This window comes from Leucopleurus acutus (assembly GCF_964270905.1).
Source record: "Leucopleurus acutus genome assembly, chromosome: 20".
Taxonomy (NCBI): Eukaryota; Metazoa; Chordata; class Mammalia; order Artiodactyla; family Delphinidae; genus Leucopleurus; species Leucopleurus acutus.
The window spans coordinates 52498851-52513936 of record NC_139162.1 but is presented as its reverse complement, the minus strand read 5'-3'; the positions used below and the strand labels follow the sequence as shown (position 1 = coordinate 52513936).

The 15086-nt window shown below is 58.2% G+C and overlaps 1 protein-coding gene across 1 annotated transcript in view; it reads right to left on the bottom strand.

The window, feature by feature from the left end:
- The window catches only part of AP2A1 (adaptor related protein complex 2 subunit alpha 1), a 36259-nt gene that overhangs the window by 1189 nt on the left and 19984 nt on the right, over positions 1–15086 (bottom strand). The window contains exons 5-19 of the mRNA XM_082862432.1: positions 10447–10576; positions 9821–9922; positions 8304–8412; positions 5144–5294; positions 4668–4836; positions 4378–4515; positions 4057–4239; positions 3487–3584; positions 3085–3316; positions 2802–2969; positions 2556–2719; positions 1773–1829; positions 1585–1667; positions 1394–1482; positions 68–192 (exon numbers count right to left, since the gene is read on the bottom strand). Of these exons, the coding sequence (XP_082718558.1) occupies positions 68–192; positions 1394–1482; positions 1585–1667; positions 1773–1829; positions 2556–2719; positions 2802–2969; positions 3085–3316; positions 3487–3584; positions 4057–4239; positions 4378–4515; positions 4668–4836; positions 5144–5294; positions 8304–8412; positions 9821–9922; positions 10447–10576 (1998 nt within the window). The remainder of the gene's footprint in view (positions 1–67; positions 193–1393; positions 1483–1584; positions 1668–1772; positions 1830–2555; positions 2720–2801; positions 2970–3084; positions 3317–3486; positions 3585–4056; positions 4240–4377; positions 4516–4667; positions 4837–5143; positions 5295–8303; positions 8413–9820; positions 9923–10446; positions 10577–15086) is intronic.

Genomic DNA, 15086 nt, shown 5'->3' with positions numbered 1-15086 from the left:
CTCGGTCAGACCACGCCCTCGCCCCGGAACCCCCGCCCACCCGGCAGCGCCCCGCCTCCTGACTCACCGGAAGCGCACGGACAGGAGTGGGGGCGTCAGGAAGTCCCGCAGACACTCGATGTTGAGCACCTGCTGTACCTGTGCCCCGCCGTCCACCTGCGAGGCCACCCGCTTGGTCTGCACGGCCAGCTGTGCCCGCTCGTGGTCAAGGAAGCCAGAAACAGGAGCGGCCCGGGGGGCGGGGTGGTGGTGATGGGGAAGGGACTTGACCATCCACCTGATGGTTCAGAACTTTCCTGGAAGCCCCAGCCTGCCGTCCCTTCAGGGGCTCGGCGCTGCCGTCCAGGGCTCATCGTACAAGGCCTAGCTCCAAAGTCCTTCCAAAGCCAAACCTCTGACCTAGGTGCCTCCTCTGGCCTTCCATAGTGGGCTCAGCCACCTCCATTATGGTACAGGTCACACCATGGCTCTGAAGGCTGACCTGGGTTTGAATCCCAGCTCTTAGCACCTCGGTTACTATGGGCAAGTCACTTAACCTCTCTTAGCCTCATCTGCGAAATGGACGTACTGTCCTCAGCAGTCAATGAAATCATCCAGCACAAGTACTTGTCAGTGTGTGTGGCACACGGTAGGTTCACCAAAACGGTGGCCTTTGTGTCAACAACCCACTGGCAAGGACGGGGTCTTATGTCTCTCTCCCCCGGGCCCTGCCCAGCACAGAGCTGAGCCTACAGAAGGCCTCTGGAAGTGCTGAATGAACCAAAGAACTGAAAAGGTCCTCAGTTTCAGGGTCTAACCACTCTAATTTCCAAGTTGTGCAAACTGAGGCCCAGAGAAGGGGGACAGGGGACTGACGACATTGCTCAAGCAGTTCCTTTATGCCAGCCACCCTCCCAGGGTCTTCGAACCACACTGATATTCAAAACAAGCCTGTGAAAAGGAGGAGGAGGATCTACACTTCACAGAAGGGATAGCAAGGCTCAGAGAGGCCAAGTGACTGGCCCAGGACACACAGGAGAAGGCCGTGGTTGGCAACAAGACCCCCAGGCCTGGCTTTCGAGGGCAGGAGGCACTGGAATCGGGTGTCGAGCCCGATGGAAGACGAGGTCAGGACACGGGAGGGGCTTCACAGGGACCAACTGAGGCCCAGAGCAGCTGTGATTCCGGAAGTAACACCTCCTGCATCCCTATCACATCATGTCACTACCATCTCCTGTCCTGTTAAAGAGGCCCACCCCATCTTACAGATGACACTAAATCTCAGAGAAGTACCACGGGCTCAGGCTTTCAAGTAAGAGGGCCCAACAGGGGTCTGGACCTGGGTCCATCTCCTTCCCAGCTGCCAGGAAGGTGGACCTGGAGGGGCGGGGCTGGGCCAGGCCGACAGGATATGAGTCTGGAGGTCTCCAGGGTGGACCACGGTGGGAGAGAAGTTCTGGAACTGCACTGAAGTCTTGTTGCCATAGAAAAGATACATGCGCCCTGTGGGGGGTGAGGAGAGGTAGGGCTCCATCTGAGTTCCTTCCATGCCCTCCCGAAGCCAAGGTCTCCCTGAAACTTCACCCCATCGCCCCCTGGACTCACCCAAGTTCTGCCGGAACTCTGACTTGACTCCAATCTGCAGCAGCTGGTTCTCAAACAGGACCCCGTTGTTCCTGCACACGAACCTGGGTGGGGGCGGTGGGAGCTCAAGATGACGGGTGCTCGCCTGGCTCCTGCTCTGTGCTTCCCACTTGTCCCCACTGCCCTCCCCAACCTCACCCACGACTCACTTATTCAGCAGCTCATCGGCTTCCGGGATGGGCGGGCCAATGTCCTCAGGACCTGGGCTGCAGGTGGGAAAGGAGAGAGATGGGAAGGGGCTTGGGGGGCTAGAGGTAAAGGCCCAGAGCTAGTGGTGAGAGCTTGCAAGCCCTGAAGGAACAGAAGCCCAGAACCCATATACCCAGATTCCCCAAAGAGCCCCAGAATCAGACTGGCAATTGCCTCTAGTGGGAATAGGACCCTGGCAGGTACCGTCAGCACCCCCCTACCCTGTATCAGACGGCCTTGATTTCACTCCCTTCCAATTCCTTGCAGCTCATCAGGAGAGCTTGACGAGAGCTCCCAGTCCCCTAACCCTCCCTGGGGACACGGGAGTCTGCCCCCCAACCCCCTGAGGCCACCCCTTACTCAGCAGCTGGAGCTGGATCAGCCAGCAAAGCCATGGGGCTCTCAGGGGCAGGCGGCTCCAGCTCGCTGGGCCATCCAATCCCAGAGCAGACAAGAGAAGACAGGCGTGGCAGCAGCCAATCCCAGAGAGGCAGCAAGAGGGCAAAGAGAGAGGGAGTGGGGAGAAGGGAAGGAGAGAAGGAAGAGCAGGCTGAGACGTGATGACGGGAAAGGACAACACAGGGTGGCCAGGGTCAGCCGAGAGTCCAGAGTGGCCCAGAGGGAGGCAGGAGGCCGGGGGAGGTGGCAGCCAGGGCGACAGAGGCTCAGGGACAGGGAGGGAGGGGGGAGTTGGGAGGGGGCAGATGGAAAGGGGGCAGCCCTGGGCCCAAGGCGGGCGGTACCTGAGGAAGGCCTCCTCGGGGGTGGGCCCCAAGCTAGGCTGGGCGGCCGGGCCGTCGGAGAATACGTCCACCAGGAGGTTGCCCGCACCCGAGGGAGCTGGGGGTGCCGCTGGGGGAGGGGCTGCCCGCAGCCCCAGGAGGTCGGCGGAGGGTGAGGGCGTGGACTGCAGGGAATGCAGGCACAGGTGAAAAGAGAGGACGGCATGGCTGGGCCCAGCCCCGGCAGCCCAGCCCCACGGGACTCACCACGGTGCTGGGGGTGGGCTCCACACCCCCATTGATGTCGTGGCTGCTGGGCTCCCTCCGGCCATCATCCAGGGCACTGCCGGCCCCTGGCCCTTTTTTGCGTTTCAGCTTGGCCAGGATGGACGACTCTCGCTCGGGGAAGGGTGGCATCTCCTCCAGCACCGTGGCCTGCGGGGTCGGGGCAGGGGGGTTGGGGGGAAGGAGCAGGTCAGGGACGGGCGTCCCGGGGAGGAGGAGGGGACAGAGGTGCAGAGGAGGGGCGCGTGGGGACTGGGGCTCTGACCAGGACGTCCGTGCTGGCCACCGAGCTAAGGGTGAGGTACTCGACGGCGCGCTGCTGCAGCTCCACGTCGGCGTTGCGCAGCTGGGAGCCGGCCCGCAGGACACCCTGGATGGTGGCCTTGGTCTCCGGGAAGAGGTTGATGAACTTGATGTAGGTGGACAGCAGCAGGGCCCGGGTGGCCACGCTGCACAGGTGGAACTTGGAGTGCAGCAGGGAGAACTGCACTGGGGGGCTGCAGGGGGCGGGGCCGGGGGTGCGCGTCAGCAGGTGGCCAGCTCCACCACCCTCTCCCAGAAGCCCCCATGAGAGGTGCCGCCTCCCTCAGGGGGACCTTTCCGGGGATCGCAGGCGGACCCCAGGGCCCCAGACCCCTCAGGAGTTTGTGTGCGTTCACCCCCTCACCTGGAGCGAGGGTCCCCAGCAATCAGGTTCCCAAACTCCCCAAGTATGTAGCCGCCAACTTTCACCATGTTCTCATGGCAGGCGGGGGCCTGGAGCGCCTGGGGGGCGGGGACAGCGGTGAGTGGCACCATCCTGACTCAGGAGCACTCAGCATGTGCCAGGCGCGGCGCTGAGCCCTCAACTCCTATTAACTGCAGAAGCCTCCTGACTCTGCTGTGGGTGGGTTTATAGATGGGGAAAGTGAGGCACAGAGCAGTTAAGTGACTGGCCGGAGTTCACAACAGGGAGTAAAACGGGGCAGAATGGGCCCTCTTTTCTGGGGCAGAGGGAGTGAGAAACTGCCGGGACCTGGGGACTGGTGGCTACACATTAGGCACCCCACGCCCTGCTGACCCTCATATATATGAGCCCGTGGAGGCCCGGCCCCTGTGTCCCTGGAAGGCCCCAGGAGGCCAAGGCCCCTCTGAGGAGGAGGAAGCAGGATGGAGGCCCAGGCCACCTGGCCCACCGCCCCAGCTGTCCTTGCTCTGCCTTGTGGCCCCTTTGTGGGGGTGAGACGGGGGTGCTGACCTCGAAGACGGTCTTGGCAGCGTAGCCCTGGACGTCATCACGGTTGGTGACAATCTGTAGCACGCGGTACCACACCTCCTCGCTCACGTAGTCGCCCGCGATGCGGATGAGGTTGAGGATGGTGTCCACGTACCAGCTGTAGTCCACGGCGTACTTCTCAGCCAGGATGGCCACCTTTAGGACCTGCCAGCCAGGAGGGAGGTCGGGTGTGCGAGTGTGCCCACGGCGGGGAGGTGGGGTGTGCACTCACCCCATCTGGGCTCAGCGCATCCCGATCTGGAGACCCAGGAGTCTGGGCGTCCTGCCCCTGCCAGGACTCACGATCTCTTCGCGGATGGCGTAGTCGGCCGTCTCCAGGTACCGCAGCATCTCTGACACAATCTGCTTGGCATTGCTCCGGTCGCACATGGCATAGAGGAGGTCGGCCGCCCGCTGTCGCACGCTGACGTCCCGCTCCGTCTGAGGGAGGAGAGCAGGTAGGGTGTGTTCTAGGCTCCCTCCTGGCATGGGCCGGCCACCCCAGGGCCTCTGACCCCCAGAGCCTCTCTGAGGGAGCAGAGGAGACACAGGCCAGGTCAGTGTGGCCGGGGGCAGGCTCCCAAAGGTCGCACCTTGAGGGCGTTGATGACGGTGTCAATGTGGGTCTTGACCGCCTCGTGGGAGAACTCGGAGCTGGCCAGTGTGCACATGCTCTCCAGGGCCAGGTAGCGCAGGTTGGTCTCCCGGTGCTGCAGGAACTGGCCTAGCTGGTTACAGGCCCGGACCAGGAGGTTGGGCTCACTGCCGGCAAAAGAGGAAGAGACCGGGGTGGGGGCAGGGAAGACACCCAAGATGACATGAGGAGATGGAGGACCGGGCCTCAGCTGATTCAGCTCTTAACTCCTGCCCTGGGTCCCCTGGGGACCCAGACACCTGGGCATCCAGCCCAAATACAGATATTCGGGAATTCTGCCCCTCAAGAGGGGCCCGGTGCCGATCTGGCAGGGCAGCGTTTCACACTGCCATCACCCTCCTAGCTAGCAGTCACATTCCCGGCCCTCAGCCCTCCCTTCCCAGGCCAGGCTCCCCGCCCCCAGCAGGCAGGCACCTGTCGTAGTGGATGATGAGGCTGATGGTCTCAAAGAGGATGGCATTCTTGGCGTTGGAGTGCTGGACCTTCTTGGACTTGGGCGGCTCCTGGGCCTTGTTGAGCACGGTCTCCAGACACTCCACCAGCCGCCCCTTCACGGCCGCGTCCTCTGGGGAACCAGAGGGCACGCTCTGGGCTGAGCTCTCTGCCGGCCCGGCCCGCATGCCAGGGGCAGGGGCCACGCCATGGCTCCCATCCTCCAGAGGAAGAGTGCAGGCCCTGCAGCTTCAGGCTGGGGCCTCCACTCCCCCAAGTCCTTCCTGGGTCCCCAGGTGACCAGGGGAGGCTGACAGAGGACATGACTCCAGACCTGAGCTCTCGTCCTGCTCCGTTCTAACTCTGCTGGGCCAGAGGCTCCACCCTTGGGAGCCCCTGTTTCCCCTTCCGCAGCACTTTAGGAGTCTCACAGAACAAAGAAAGCTGCGGGAACCTTCCCCAGAGACACACCCAAACCCGGCTCTTCCCAAGGAGGGGTCTGAGTGCCTGAGACAGTTGCCATCTAGGAGCTCACACAAACCCTGGGAACTGCCATTCCCTCACCGGTGAGGCAACACCAAGTGGACAGAACAACTGTCAAGTGTTCTAGCAAAGAATGTTGTACCCAAATCTATTGGGAAATTCACAAGATAGAGAACCAGCTAAAGGACACAGGCAGCGATCAGCCCAATCCAAAACATGGGACACACCGCAACCCAAAACCTCCCCGTTTCTTCAAAAACTGGGAGTGGGGGTGGGGCTATCCCAGATGGAAAAAAAGAATGACAAAGACGTAATCAGTTAATTTGTGGTCCTAGGCTGTATTTTTTAAGCCATAAAAATAATGCTATGGACAATTAGGGCAGCTTGCTGCCTGGGTAGCTGATGACCCCAAGGTTATTCTAAATCTGCTTAGGCGTGATAAGAGCATTGTGGTTTTGTAGCGTTCTTGATTCTAAGAAACGTTTGCGGAAATATTTTGGGGTGAGGGGGAGTGTTATGATGTCTGCCACTTTTTTTTTTAAATAAATTTATTTATTTTATTTATTTATTTTTGGCTGTGTTGGGTCTTTGTTGGTGCACGCGGGCTTTCTCTAGTTGTGGTGAGTGGGGGCTACTCTTCACTGCAGTGACAGCCTTCTCATTGTGGTGGCTTCTCTTGTTGTGGAGCACGGGCTCTAGGCACACGGGCTTCAGTAGTTGTGGCATGTGGGCTCAGTAGTGTGGCTCGCTGGCTCTAGAGCACAGGCTCAGTAGTTGTGGCGCACCGGCCTAGTTGCTCCGCGGCCTGTGGGATCTTCCCAGACCAGGGCTCGAACCCGTGTCCCCTGCTTTGGCAGGAGGATTCTCAACCAATGAGCCACCAGGGAAGTCCCTGCCACTTACTTTCAAGTAATTCAGCAACTGGATGTCCGAGACAGTGAGGGAACAAGGGAGCAAATCCAGCAAAGTGGTAAAGCTCCGCTGAGTCTGGGTCAGGGGCATCTGGCTGTGGTCATTTTACTGTTCTCCCAAGTTATCCTTATGTCCAAAATTTTTCTTAACCAAAGGTTGCAGTGAAGGCCAGTGTCATGGAATGAAGGGGGAATTCTTCGAGATTAAAAGAGACTTATGGGACTTCCCTGGTGGCACAGTGGATAGGACTCTGCGCTCCCAATGCAGGGGGCCCGGGTTCGATCCCTGGTCAGGGATCCCACATGCATGCCACAACTAAGAGTTTGCATGCCACACCTAAGGAGCCCACTAGCTGCAACTAAGAAGCCCGCCTGCTGCAACTAGGGAGCCCACGTGCTGCCACTAAGGAGCCTGCCTGCTACAACTAAGACCTGGTGCAACTGAATAAAAAATAAATTACTTGGAAACAAATTGGAGCAGCCCCTCCCTGCCCAGCACTGGGTGGGGGTGGGGTGGGGGAATGGCTGCAATTCTCACAGGGCAGGGGATCAGAGTTGGTGAGGTGCTTGCCCAGGGCACACCCCAAAATTATGAGGCGGGGCTTCTAGATGCAAGAGGGCTTAGGTTCTAGCTATGCCCTTCCTTACAGGATGAGAAAAGAGGCCCAGAGTGGGGACGAGGCTTCCCCAGGGCCTCATGACAAAATTCATCCCTGGCTTTCACCGGCTGGGAGGGGCCTTGGGTGTCACCTACATCATACACTCCATTATAGTGTGTGCGTGTGTGCACGCACGCGCACGCTCGCACCCAGCTGGCTGTGAAGATTTGGGGCTACACACCAGCTCCCTGGCCCCCAGCAGGTGCTTAGCACCCTGGCTGAATCGAAGGGCACTGGTTTATCAAGCGCCTACTGTGTGCTGAGCACCTCAGCACAGGGTGCCTCAAAACTGCTCTGTGAGGTAAGACAGCCGAGGATACAGAAGCCCAGGGGGAGCCACGGCCCACGTGGTAGAGGGAAAGGGTTTAGAGCAGAGATTCAGGAGTCAGGCTCTGCTCTTCCTTCGCTGCCCTGGAAAGGCAATGTCTTCTCTCCGAGCCTCAGTTGCCCGGTGTGTCTATTTCAGGGACAGCTGCCCCTCGCCAGCTCTGCTGGGGGCACCTGGACACCCCGGTGCAGTGCCAGCTCACTGCAGTACCCTCCGTCCACACCAGCGGTCATGACCATGAGCAACGAGGGCATGAAAAACCCCTAGCAGAGCTATGCTAACTCCCACTGCATGGCCTGGAATTGCCCCTTGACCTGCTGGGTGACCTTGGACAAGGCCCTCCCCTCTCCAAGCCCTGGTTTCCTCATCTGTAACAGATGCGATGACAGCCCCGACATTCCAGGGCTGGAGCATTCAGGGCTGGAGCGTGAGTCTGGTTTTGCAGGGACCCAGGCCCACAGCAGGGGAGTCAACAAACAAGCGATTTGTCCCATTGTCTGTGCTGAGCCGGGAGGATGCCCTGCTCTCTGCTGCCCACCCTCCCCCAACCCGTCTCCAACAGCCTCATACAACATTCTCATCCGGGGCCTCCCAGCGTGGGCCCTGGGCTCAGCGCTGCCCCCACTGCAGCCTCGGAACAGGGGCTAGAGGCACCAGCCCAGCCTCAGAGGACTCCTGACACAGACCCCCAGCACCCGGCCCCGCTGCCCAGCCATGGGGTTGGAGGCCCCAGACCCCAGCCCGGGTGCGCTCGGCAGTACCTGGCGGGGGGTAGCACTGCAGCAGCCGCAGGAGCTTCACCGAGAGCCAGGGCGCCGGGACGAAGTAGTAGGTGTAGTCCTGGAGGTCGGTAGAGGCCGAGGAGACGATCTGGGGGCAGAGGAGGGGGGCGAGGCATGGGTGGGGGCACGGGGAGGGGTGGCTGTGACCTGACAGTTTTATGGTGCAGAAACCTGAGGCTCAGGGAGGGTGGTGAGGAAGCCTCGGGCACACAGCGAGTGACTGGCTGGATCTGGGACTGGTCGGTTTTTCCAAGTAAAGCTGGCGTTGGGTGGGCAGGAAATCTCGGCCAACCCGATCCCCTTCTGTGAAGGGGACTCCAACTCTGCGCCTCACAATGCCCTGGGCTGCCTTCACTAGAACCTGGACCCCACGGCTCCCTGGAGAGTGCTTCCTTGTGGCCCTCCCCCAACACCCGAAGATACACAGGGGCAGGAACTGGGTCTGACCCATTCCTGGGTCCCCGGGCCTACTACAAGGTCAGACACGAGAAGGGATCAGGGAAGAGGTGGGGGAATTAGCAACTTTTTTTCCTCACGACAAACTCCTACGCCACCTTGAAAACCCCTCTCCAGGAAGCAAGCCCCATCCTGCTCTGAGCCACCTCCATGAGAGCAGGTACCCCGCCCCCGCTGTTACTGTCTGTGTCTCCCCCACCAAGCCTGGCCCACGAGAGAATTCGGATGTGTGGTGAATGAATGAAAATACGAAGGAGTAAGCTGGTGTGTTGTTCTCTTTGGTGGAGAACACAGGCCTCTCTCGACCTCCTCAGGAAACATTTATATTTATTCCAAGTCTCAACTCAGGCAAGGATCACCTCCACCAGGAAGCCTTCCCAGACTTCTAGGCTGGGTGAAGTGCCTCCTTTGGGGGGCCTGCAACATCCTTGCTACCTCCACGACTGCACACACCGCACCTTTTATGATAATCTGTGCCTGAGTTGGCCCTGCCGTACATCCCTCCCCTCAACAGGACAGGGAGCTCCTTGAGGGCAGGCTCCTTGAGGGCAGGCTCGGGTCTGACTCATCCGTGTCCCCAAGTGTCAGCCTGCACAGAGATGGGCCCACAGGAGGCCTCAGGGCATGTTCCCAGGACAGGGTCGAAGGTGGTGAGAGGAGCAGAAGAGGGAAGGAAAAGCAGGAGAAGCAGGAAGAAGAAAGAGAGGGGGACGAGAGGGAGACAGACAGGAGAGCAACCTCACTTCCTGGGTGCTCATCGTGTGCCCGGCCCTGTGCTCTTTATACAGATTAATTCACAGCAGCTATGCTGTGAGGCAGGCACTGGAATAATCCCCTTTGAACACATGAGGCAAACGAGGCCCAGAGGGGTGAAGCCACTTGCCTAGGGCCACACAGCCAGGAAGTGACGGAGCTGGGATGAACCCAGCTCTGACCCTGAGTCCTTAACCACTGAGCTAGATGGTCTCTCTGGGAAAGTGAGGACCAGAGAGGTGCCCAGGGGACAGGGACGCTCTAGCTGGCGCTGATACCACACCCACCCGGCTCAGGCGAGACACAGCCAGGGAGATGCATGTCTTGAAGTCATCCGGGTTCTTCTTGCAGAGACAAGTGATGAGGCTGACAGCGGCTGTGACCACGCCCTGTAGGGGCAGACGAGTGGCAGGTCAGGGCCCTCGGGGGAGGGTCAGACTGGGGACAAGTGTCCAGGCTGTGGTTCTGAGAGGAGAGGCGCAGGAGTACTTGGGGCTGGGGTGGCCTGAGGGGTGCGCTTGGGTTTGTACAGGTGTCCTGGTGGCTGTTTCACGGCTTGGGGACCATGAGGGACTGGAGCACTGTGGGTGGCGACAGAGGTCAGTGTCTCTGTGCTGGTTGGGCAGGCGATGGGGGAATCTCTGGGTGTTGGAAACAGAGGCTGGGATTTTTCTGAGGGGCTGGGTGAGTGACGGGTGTTGGGGACACTGGACAGGAACCCCGGGCATCCAGGTGGGTGTCAGTGACAGAAGTGGGGGGCCCTGGGCATTCAGGTAAGAATCAGGGCAGAGGAGGGGTCCCCAGGCATCCAGGTGGGAATCAGGGCAGAGGTGGGGGGCCCCAGGCATCAGGTGGCTGCCAAGGGCGGTGGGTCTTGGGTCCAGGGTCCCTGGGCACCAGGCAGGGGTCTCACCATGTGCTGGTCGTTGAGCAGGTGCACCACGCGGGCCGTCCACTCGCCCATGGGCACCAGGTCGGGTGAGGCCTTGTAGAGCCGCAGCAGGCACAGGGCTGCACTCTGCTTCACACTGTCCATGCTGTCCCTGCCGGGACACAAGGTGGGGTAGGAGTGGGGGGTCAGCGTGACCACGGCCCTGCACACCTCCCCCTTCCTCTCTCGCTCCTCCCAGGAAGGGTGTCCAACAAGAGGCGGAAAAAGCCCGGCAGACCCAGGAACCCATCTGGTGCTGCCCTCACTGCCCATCGGGCCTCAGTTTCTTCATCTGCAAAATGGGTTGCATCCCAGTAACCTCATGGGGTCATGGGCAGGGCCGAGCAAAATGCCAAGCGTGGCTCTGCACCTTCATTCAGTTACCGTCCACTTATTGAGCACCTACTGGGAACCAGGCACTGCTGTCGGCTCTGTGGACAGAGTGGTGGACAAACTGGTCCAAAGTGTGTCCTCACAGGGACTTCCCTGGTTGTCCAGTGGTTAAGAATCCGCCTTCCGATGCAGGGTACACGGGTTCGATCCCTGCTCGGGAAACTAAGATCCCACAGGCTGCAGGGCAACTAAGCCCACACGCTGCAACTACTGAGCCCATGTGCTCTGGAACCCACGTGCCACAACTAGAGAAGCCCTCGCACCGCAATGAAGAGTCCGCGCACTGCGACGAAAGATCCCGCATACTGCAACTAAGATTTGATGCAGCCAAAATAAATAAATAATCCACAGAGTATCAGATAAAGTTGTTCTTTCTTAAAAAAACCCCCAAAAACAGTGTGTCCTCACAGAGCGTACATTCTCACCAGGGCAGCCGGCATCCTACAACACATACTGTCCAGGTTCAGTGCTACAGAGCAAACTAGGGCAGGCACTCCGGGGATGCTATTTTGGGGTTTTGTTTTTGTTTTTTTAATTTTTTATTTTAATTAATTAACTTTTTGGCTGCGTTGGGTCTTCGTTGCTGCACGCGGGCTTTCTCTAGTTGTGGCGCGGGGGCTACTCTTCGTTGCGGTGTGTGGGCTTCTCACTGTGGTGGCTTCTCTTGTTGTGGAGCACGGGCTCTAGAGCGCAGGGGCTTCAGTAGTTGCAGCACATGGGCTCAGTAGTTGTGGCTCGAGGGCTCCAGAGCGCAGGCTCAGTAGTTGTGGCGCACGGGCTTAGTTGCTCCGTGGCATGTGGGATCTTCCCGGACCAGGGCTCGAACCCGTGTCCCTTGCATTGGCAGGCGGATTCTTAACCACTGCACCACCAGGGAAGTCCCTGGGGACGCTATTTTGGATGAAGGCCTCACTAACAAGGCACCAGGTAAACAGAAAACTGAGAGAAACGACTAAAACTCTGCACAGAATGTTCCCAGCAGACAGAAGAGCCCGTGGAGGCCTCGAGGCAGGCAGGCCTGTGTGTGGAAGGAGCTTGGAGGAGTCTTGTGCGGCTGGAGACAGGACAGAGCAGGGGCTGAGGGCCACACCGTGTGGGGCCTTGCAGGCCATGGTGAGGACTATGCTTTTACCCAGCGGGAGATGGAGCCGCTGCAGGTGACAAGCAGGGAAGCTATGATACTAAGGCGACAGCAGTAAAAGCTACCACCCAGGGCCCTTCCGATCTGCTCGGCCCTGGTACAGGCACTGGCTCATTCATTTTATCTCCACAACAAACCGAGAAAATAGGTACTACTATGGACCACTGTCCCCAGATCTGACTTGCTTTTTTTTTTTTTTTTTGGCGGTACGCGGGCCTCTCCCAACCACTGCGCCACCAGGGAAGCCCTGACTTATGTTTTTAAAAGGTCCCTCTGCTGCTGTGTGGAGAAGAGACTGTGGGAGGCCGGGGCGGGGTCGGGGGGGGAGGTGACAGCAATAGTCCAGGCAGGAGATGACAGGAGATGACAGTGCCTCAGACCCCGCTGCAGCCATGCAGGTGAGAAGTGGCTCTGTTCTGATACATTTTTACTATGAGGTGGTGGAGACAGAAGAGGGGACAAGGTGACCCTCAAGTTTCTGACCTGAGGGACCTGGCGAGTGGTGAGACCATTTGTTGTGTGGGGACCTGGGGCAAGATGGCTGGCGGGGCGCTGAATGAGACCCAAGTTTGATACTGAACAGATACGAAATTGACATGCTAACGAGACACCCAGTGTGGCCCTGGACCCACAGGGCTGTGTGGCCTCTGGCAAGCGCCCTTCCCTCTCTGAGCCTCCATAATGTTCTTCATAAAATGGGAACCCTACTCCCCTCTTCAGAGGAGAGGAAGCCTGTCAAACACTGTGGTGGGCTGAATAATGCCCCCCCCGACAGGTCCACATCCTAATGTCCAGACCCTGTGAATGTGTTCCCTTACATTCAAAGGGGACTTTGCAGATATGGGCTTCCCTGGTGGCGCAGTGGTTGAGAGTCCGCCTGCCGATGCAGGGGACACGGGTTCGTGCCCCGTTCCAAGAAGATCCCACATACTGCGGAGCGGCTGGGCCCGTGAGCCATGGCCGCTGGGCCTGCGCGTCCGGAGCTTGTGCTCCGCAACGGGAGAGGCCACAACGGTGAGAGGCCCGCGTACTGCAAAAAAACAAAAACAAATAAAAAAACAAAAACAAAGGGGACTTTGCAGATATGATGAAATCAGGGATCTTGAGATGATCCTGGATTACCCAGGTGAGCCCTAAATGTAATCGCAAGGTCCTTAGAAGAGAGGAGGAGGAGGATCAGAGTTAGAGAGATGCAAGGCCAGATACAGAGATCAGAGAGCAGATGCTACCCTGCTGATTAAAGATGGAAGGGGCCATGAGCCACGGGATGCAGGCAGCCTCTAGAAGCTGGAAAAGACCTAGAAACACCTTGCTTTTAGCCCAGTGAGCCTCACTGTGGACTTCTGACCTCCAGAACTGTGAGAGAATCAATGTGTGTTTTAAGCCCCTAACTTGTGGTCGTGGGTTACAGTGGCCACAGGAAACTGAACAGGCACTGGGTTAGCACAGAGCCTGGCAGCCAGCAGTGTCCCATCCCAGAGGGCTGAGTTCATGGCCCGGTCAGTACCCAGGTCCCAGCATCACAAACAGTGTGAAGCATAACAGTTCTAGAAAGCACTCCCCGGTCTCTGGGGTCAGACACGCCTGCTTGTGGGGCGTGACCTGGGGATAAGGCATTGACCCTCTCTGACTGGCAATTTCCTCCTGGGGAAAATGAGGACCCCCACAGATTGGGGGATGAAGAAGTGAACCTGGGTATCGCGGCCTCAAGCACAGAATGGGTCCTAGGAGCTGTCTCGACCACCCAGGCTGGGCCTTACAGTGACATTTCCCCAGAAAGGACTCAACAGAAGCACAGGGGAGGGTCCCAGGAAGGGTGGGTGAAACTGCAGGAGTCAAAGGCCAGGTGAAAAGATGTTTTCCTGGATGTGTAGGAGAAACATGAATTGCATGGACATGGTGGCTCCGTGTTCTCCCATCAGCTAGGCAGACTCGTGTGTGTCGGCCAGGCTGGGGAGACAGGAGCCTTCGGGTGCCGTGGCCACGGGTGGACACAGACACAGGCCGTCAGAAAAGGAGCTGGGCTACCCCTGGTCAGGTAGCTGCTGTAAGGCATGCGGACCTAGACCAGCAATTCTGCTCCCAGACACCTGCCCTGGGGAAAGGCACACACACGTGCTCAAGGTCATGGCATAGGAAAGATCATATTAAAACCAGAAACCAGCAGAAGGTCTGCCCACAGCAGAGCTCCATGGATGGTGGTCTTTCCACCATCATCATCATAGCTCACACCCCATGAGGCCTGCCTCTGGCCCAGGCTCTAAGAGCTTCTACATATTAACACGTTTAATCCTCAGCACAGCCCTCTGAGGAGGTGGACTCTATTATCATCTCCGTGACAGGTAAGGAAACGTCCAGGAGAATCCCAAATAAAAGAATAAGAGCGGGGACTTCCCTGGTGGTCCAGTGGTTGAGAATCCGTCTTCCAATACAGGGGACGCGGGTTCGATCCCTGGCCAGGGAACTAGGATCCTACATGCCGTGGGGCAACTGGGCCCGTGCAGCAACTACTGAGCCCGCGCACCACAACTAGAGAGAAACCCGCGTGCTCCAACGAAAGACCCCACATGCCGCAACGAAGATCCCGCGTGCTGCAACTAAGACCCAATGCAGCCAAATAAATTAAATAAATAAATATTTAAATATTAAAAAAAAAAAGAATAAGAGCGATTGATCAACTTGGTTAAGTTACACAGAGATTGTGATACTATGTAGGTAAAGTTGAAAGCGACATAATATAGGGGGGTGTGCCTGGGTGTAAAAGGACAAAACGTACATGGGAATAAGCACCATCAGACTCAGGGCACCGGGAGGAACGCCAGATGGAGAGATGATATGAGGGACCCGAAGGGAAATTCAACCGCAGCTGTTTTCTTTCTTTCTTTCTTTCTTTTTTTTTTTTGAAACAAGGCGTAATACCTTATGACCCAGCAATTTCATGCCCAGGCAGCTCCGCAACAGAACCGAAAACAGAGTTCACACAAATGCATGCATTATTCATCACAGCCGAAAGGTGGAAACTTGGTGATGAACGGATTAATAAATTGTGGTCCATCCATACAGTGGAATGTTATTATTGGCTCATAAA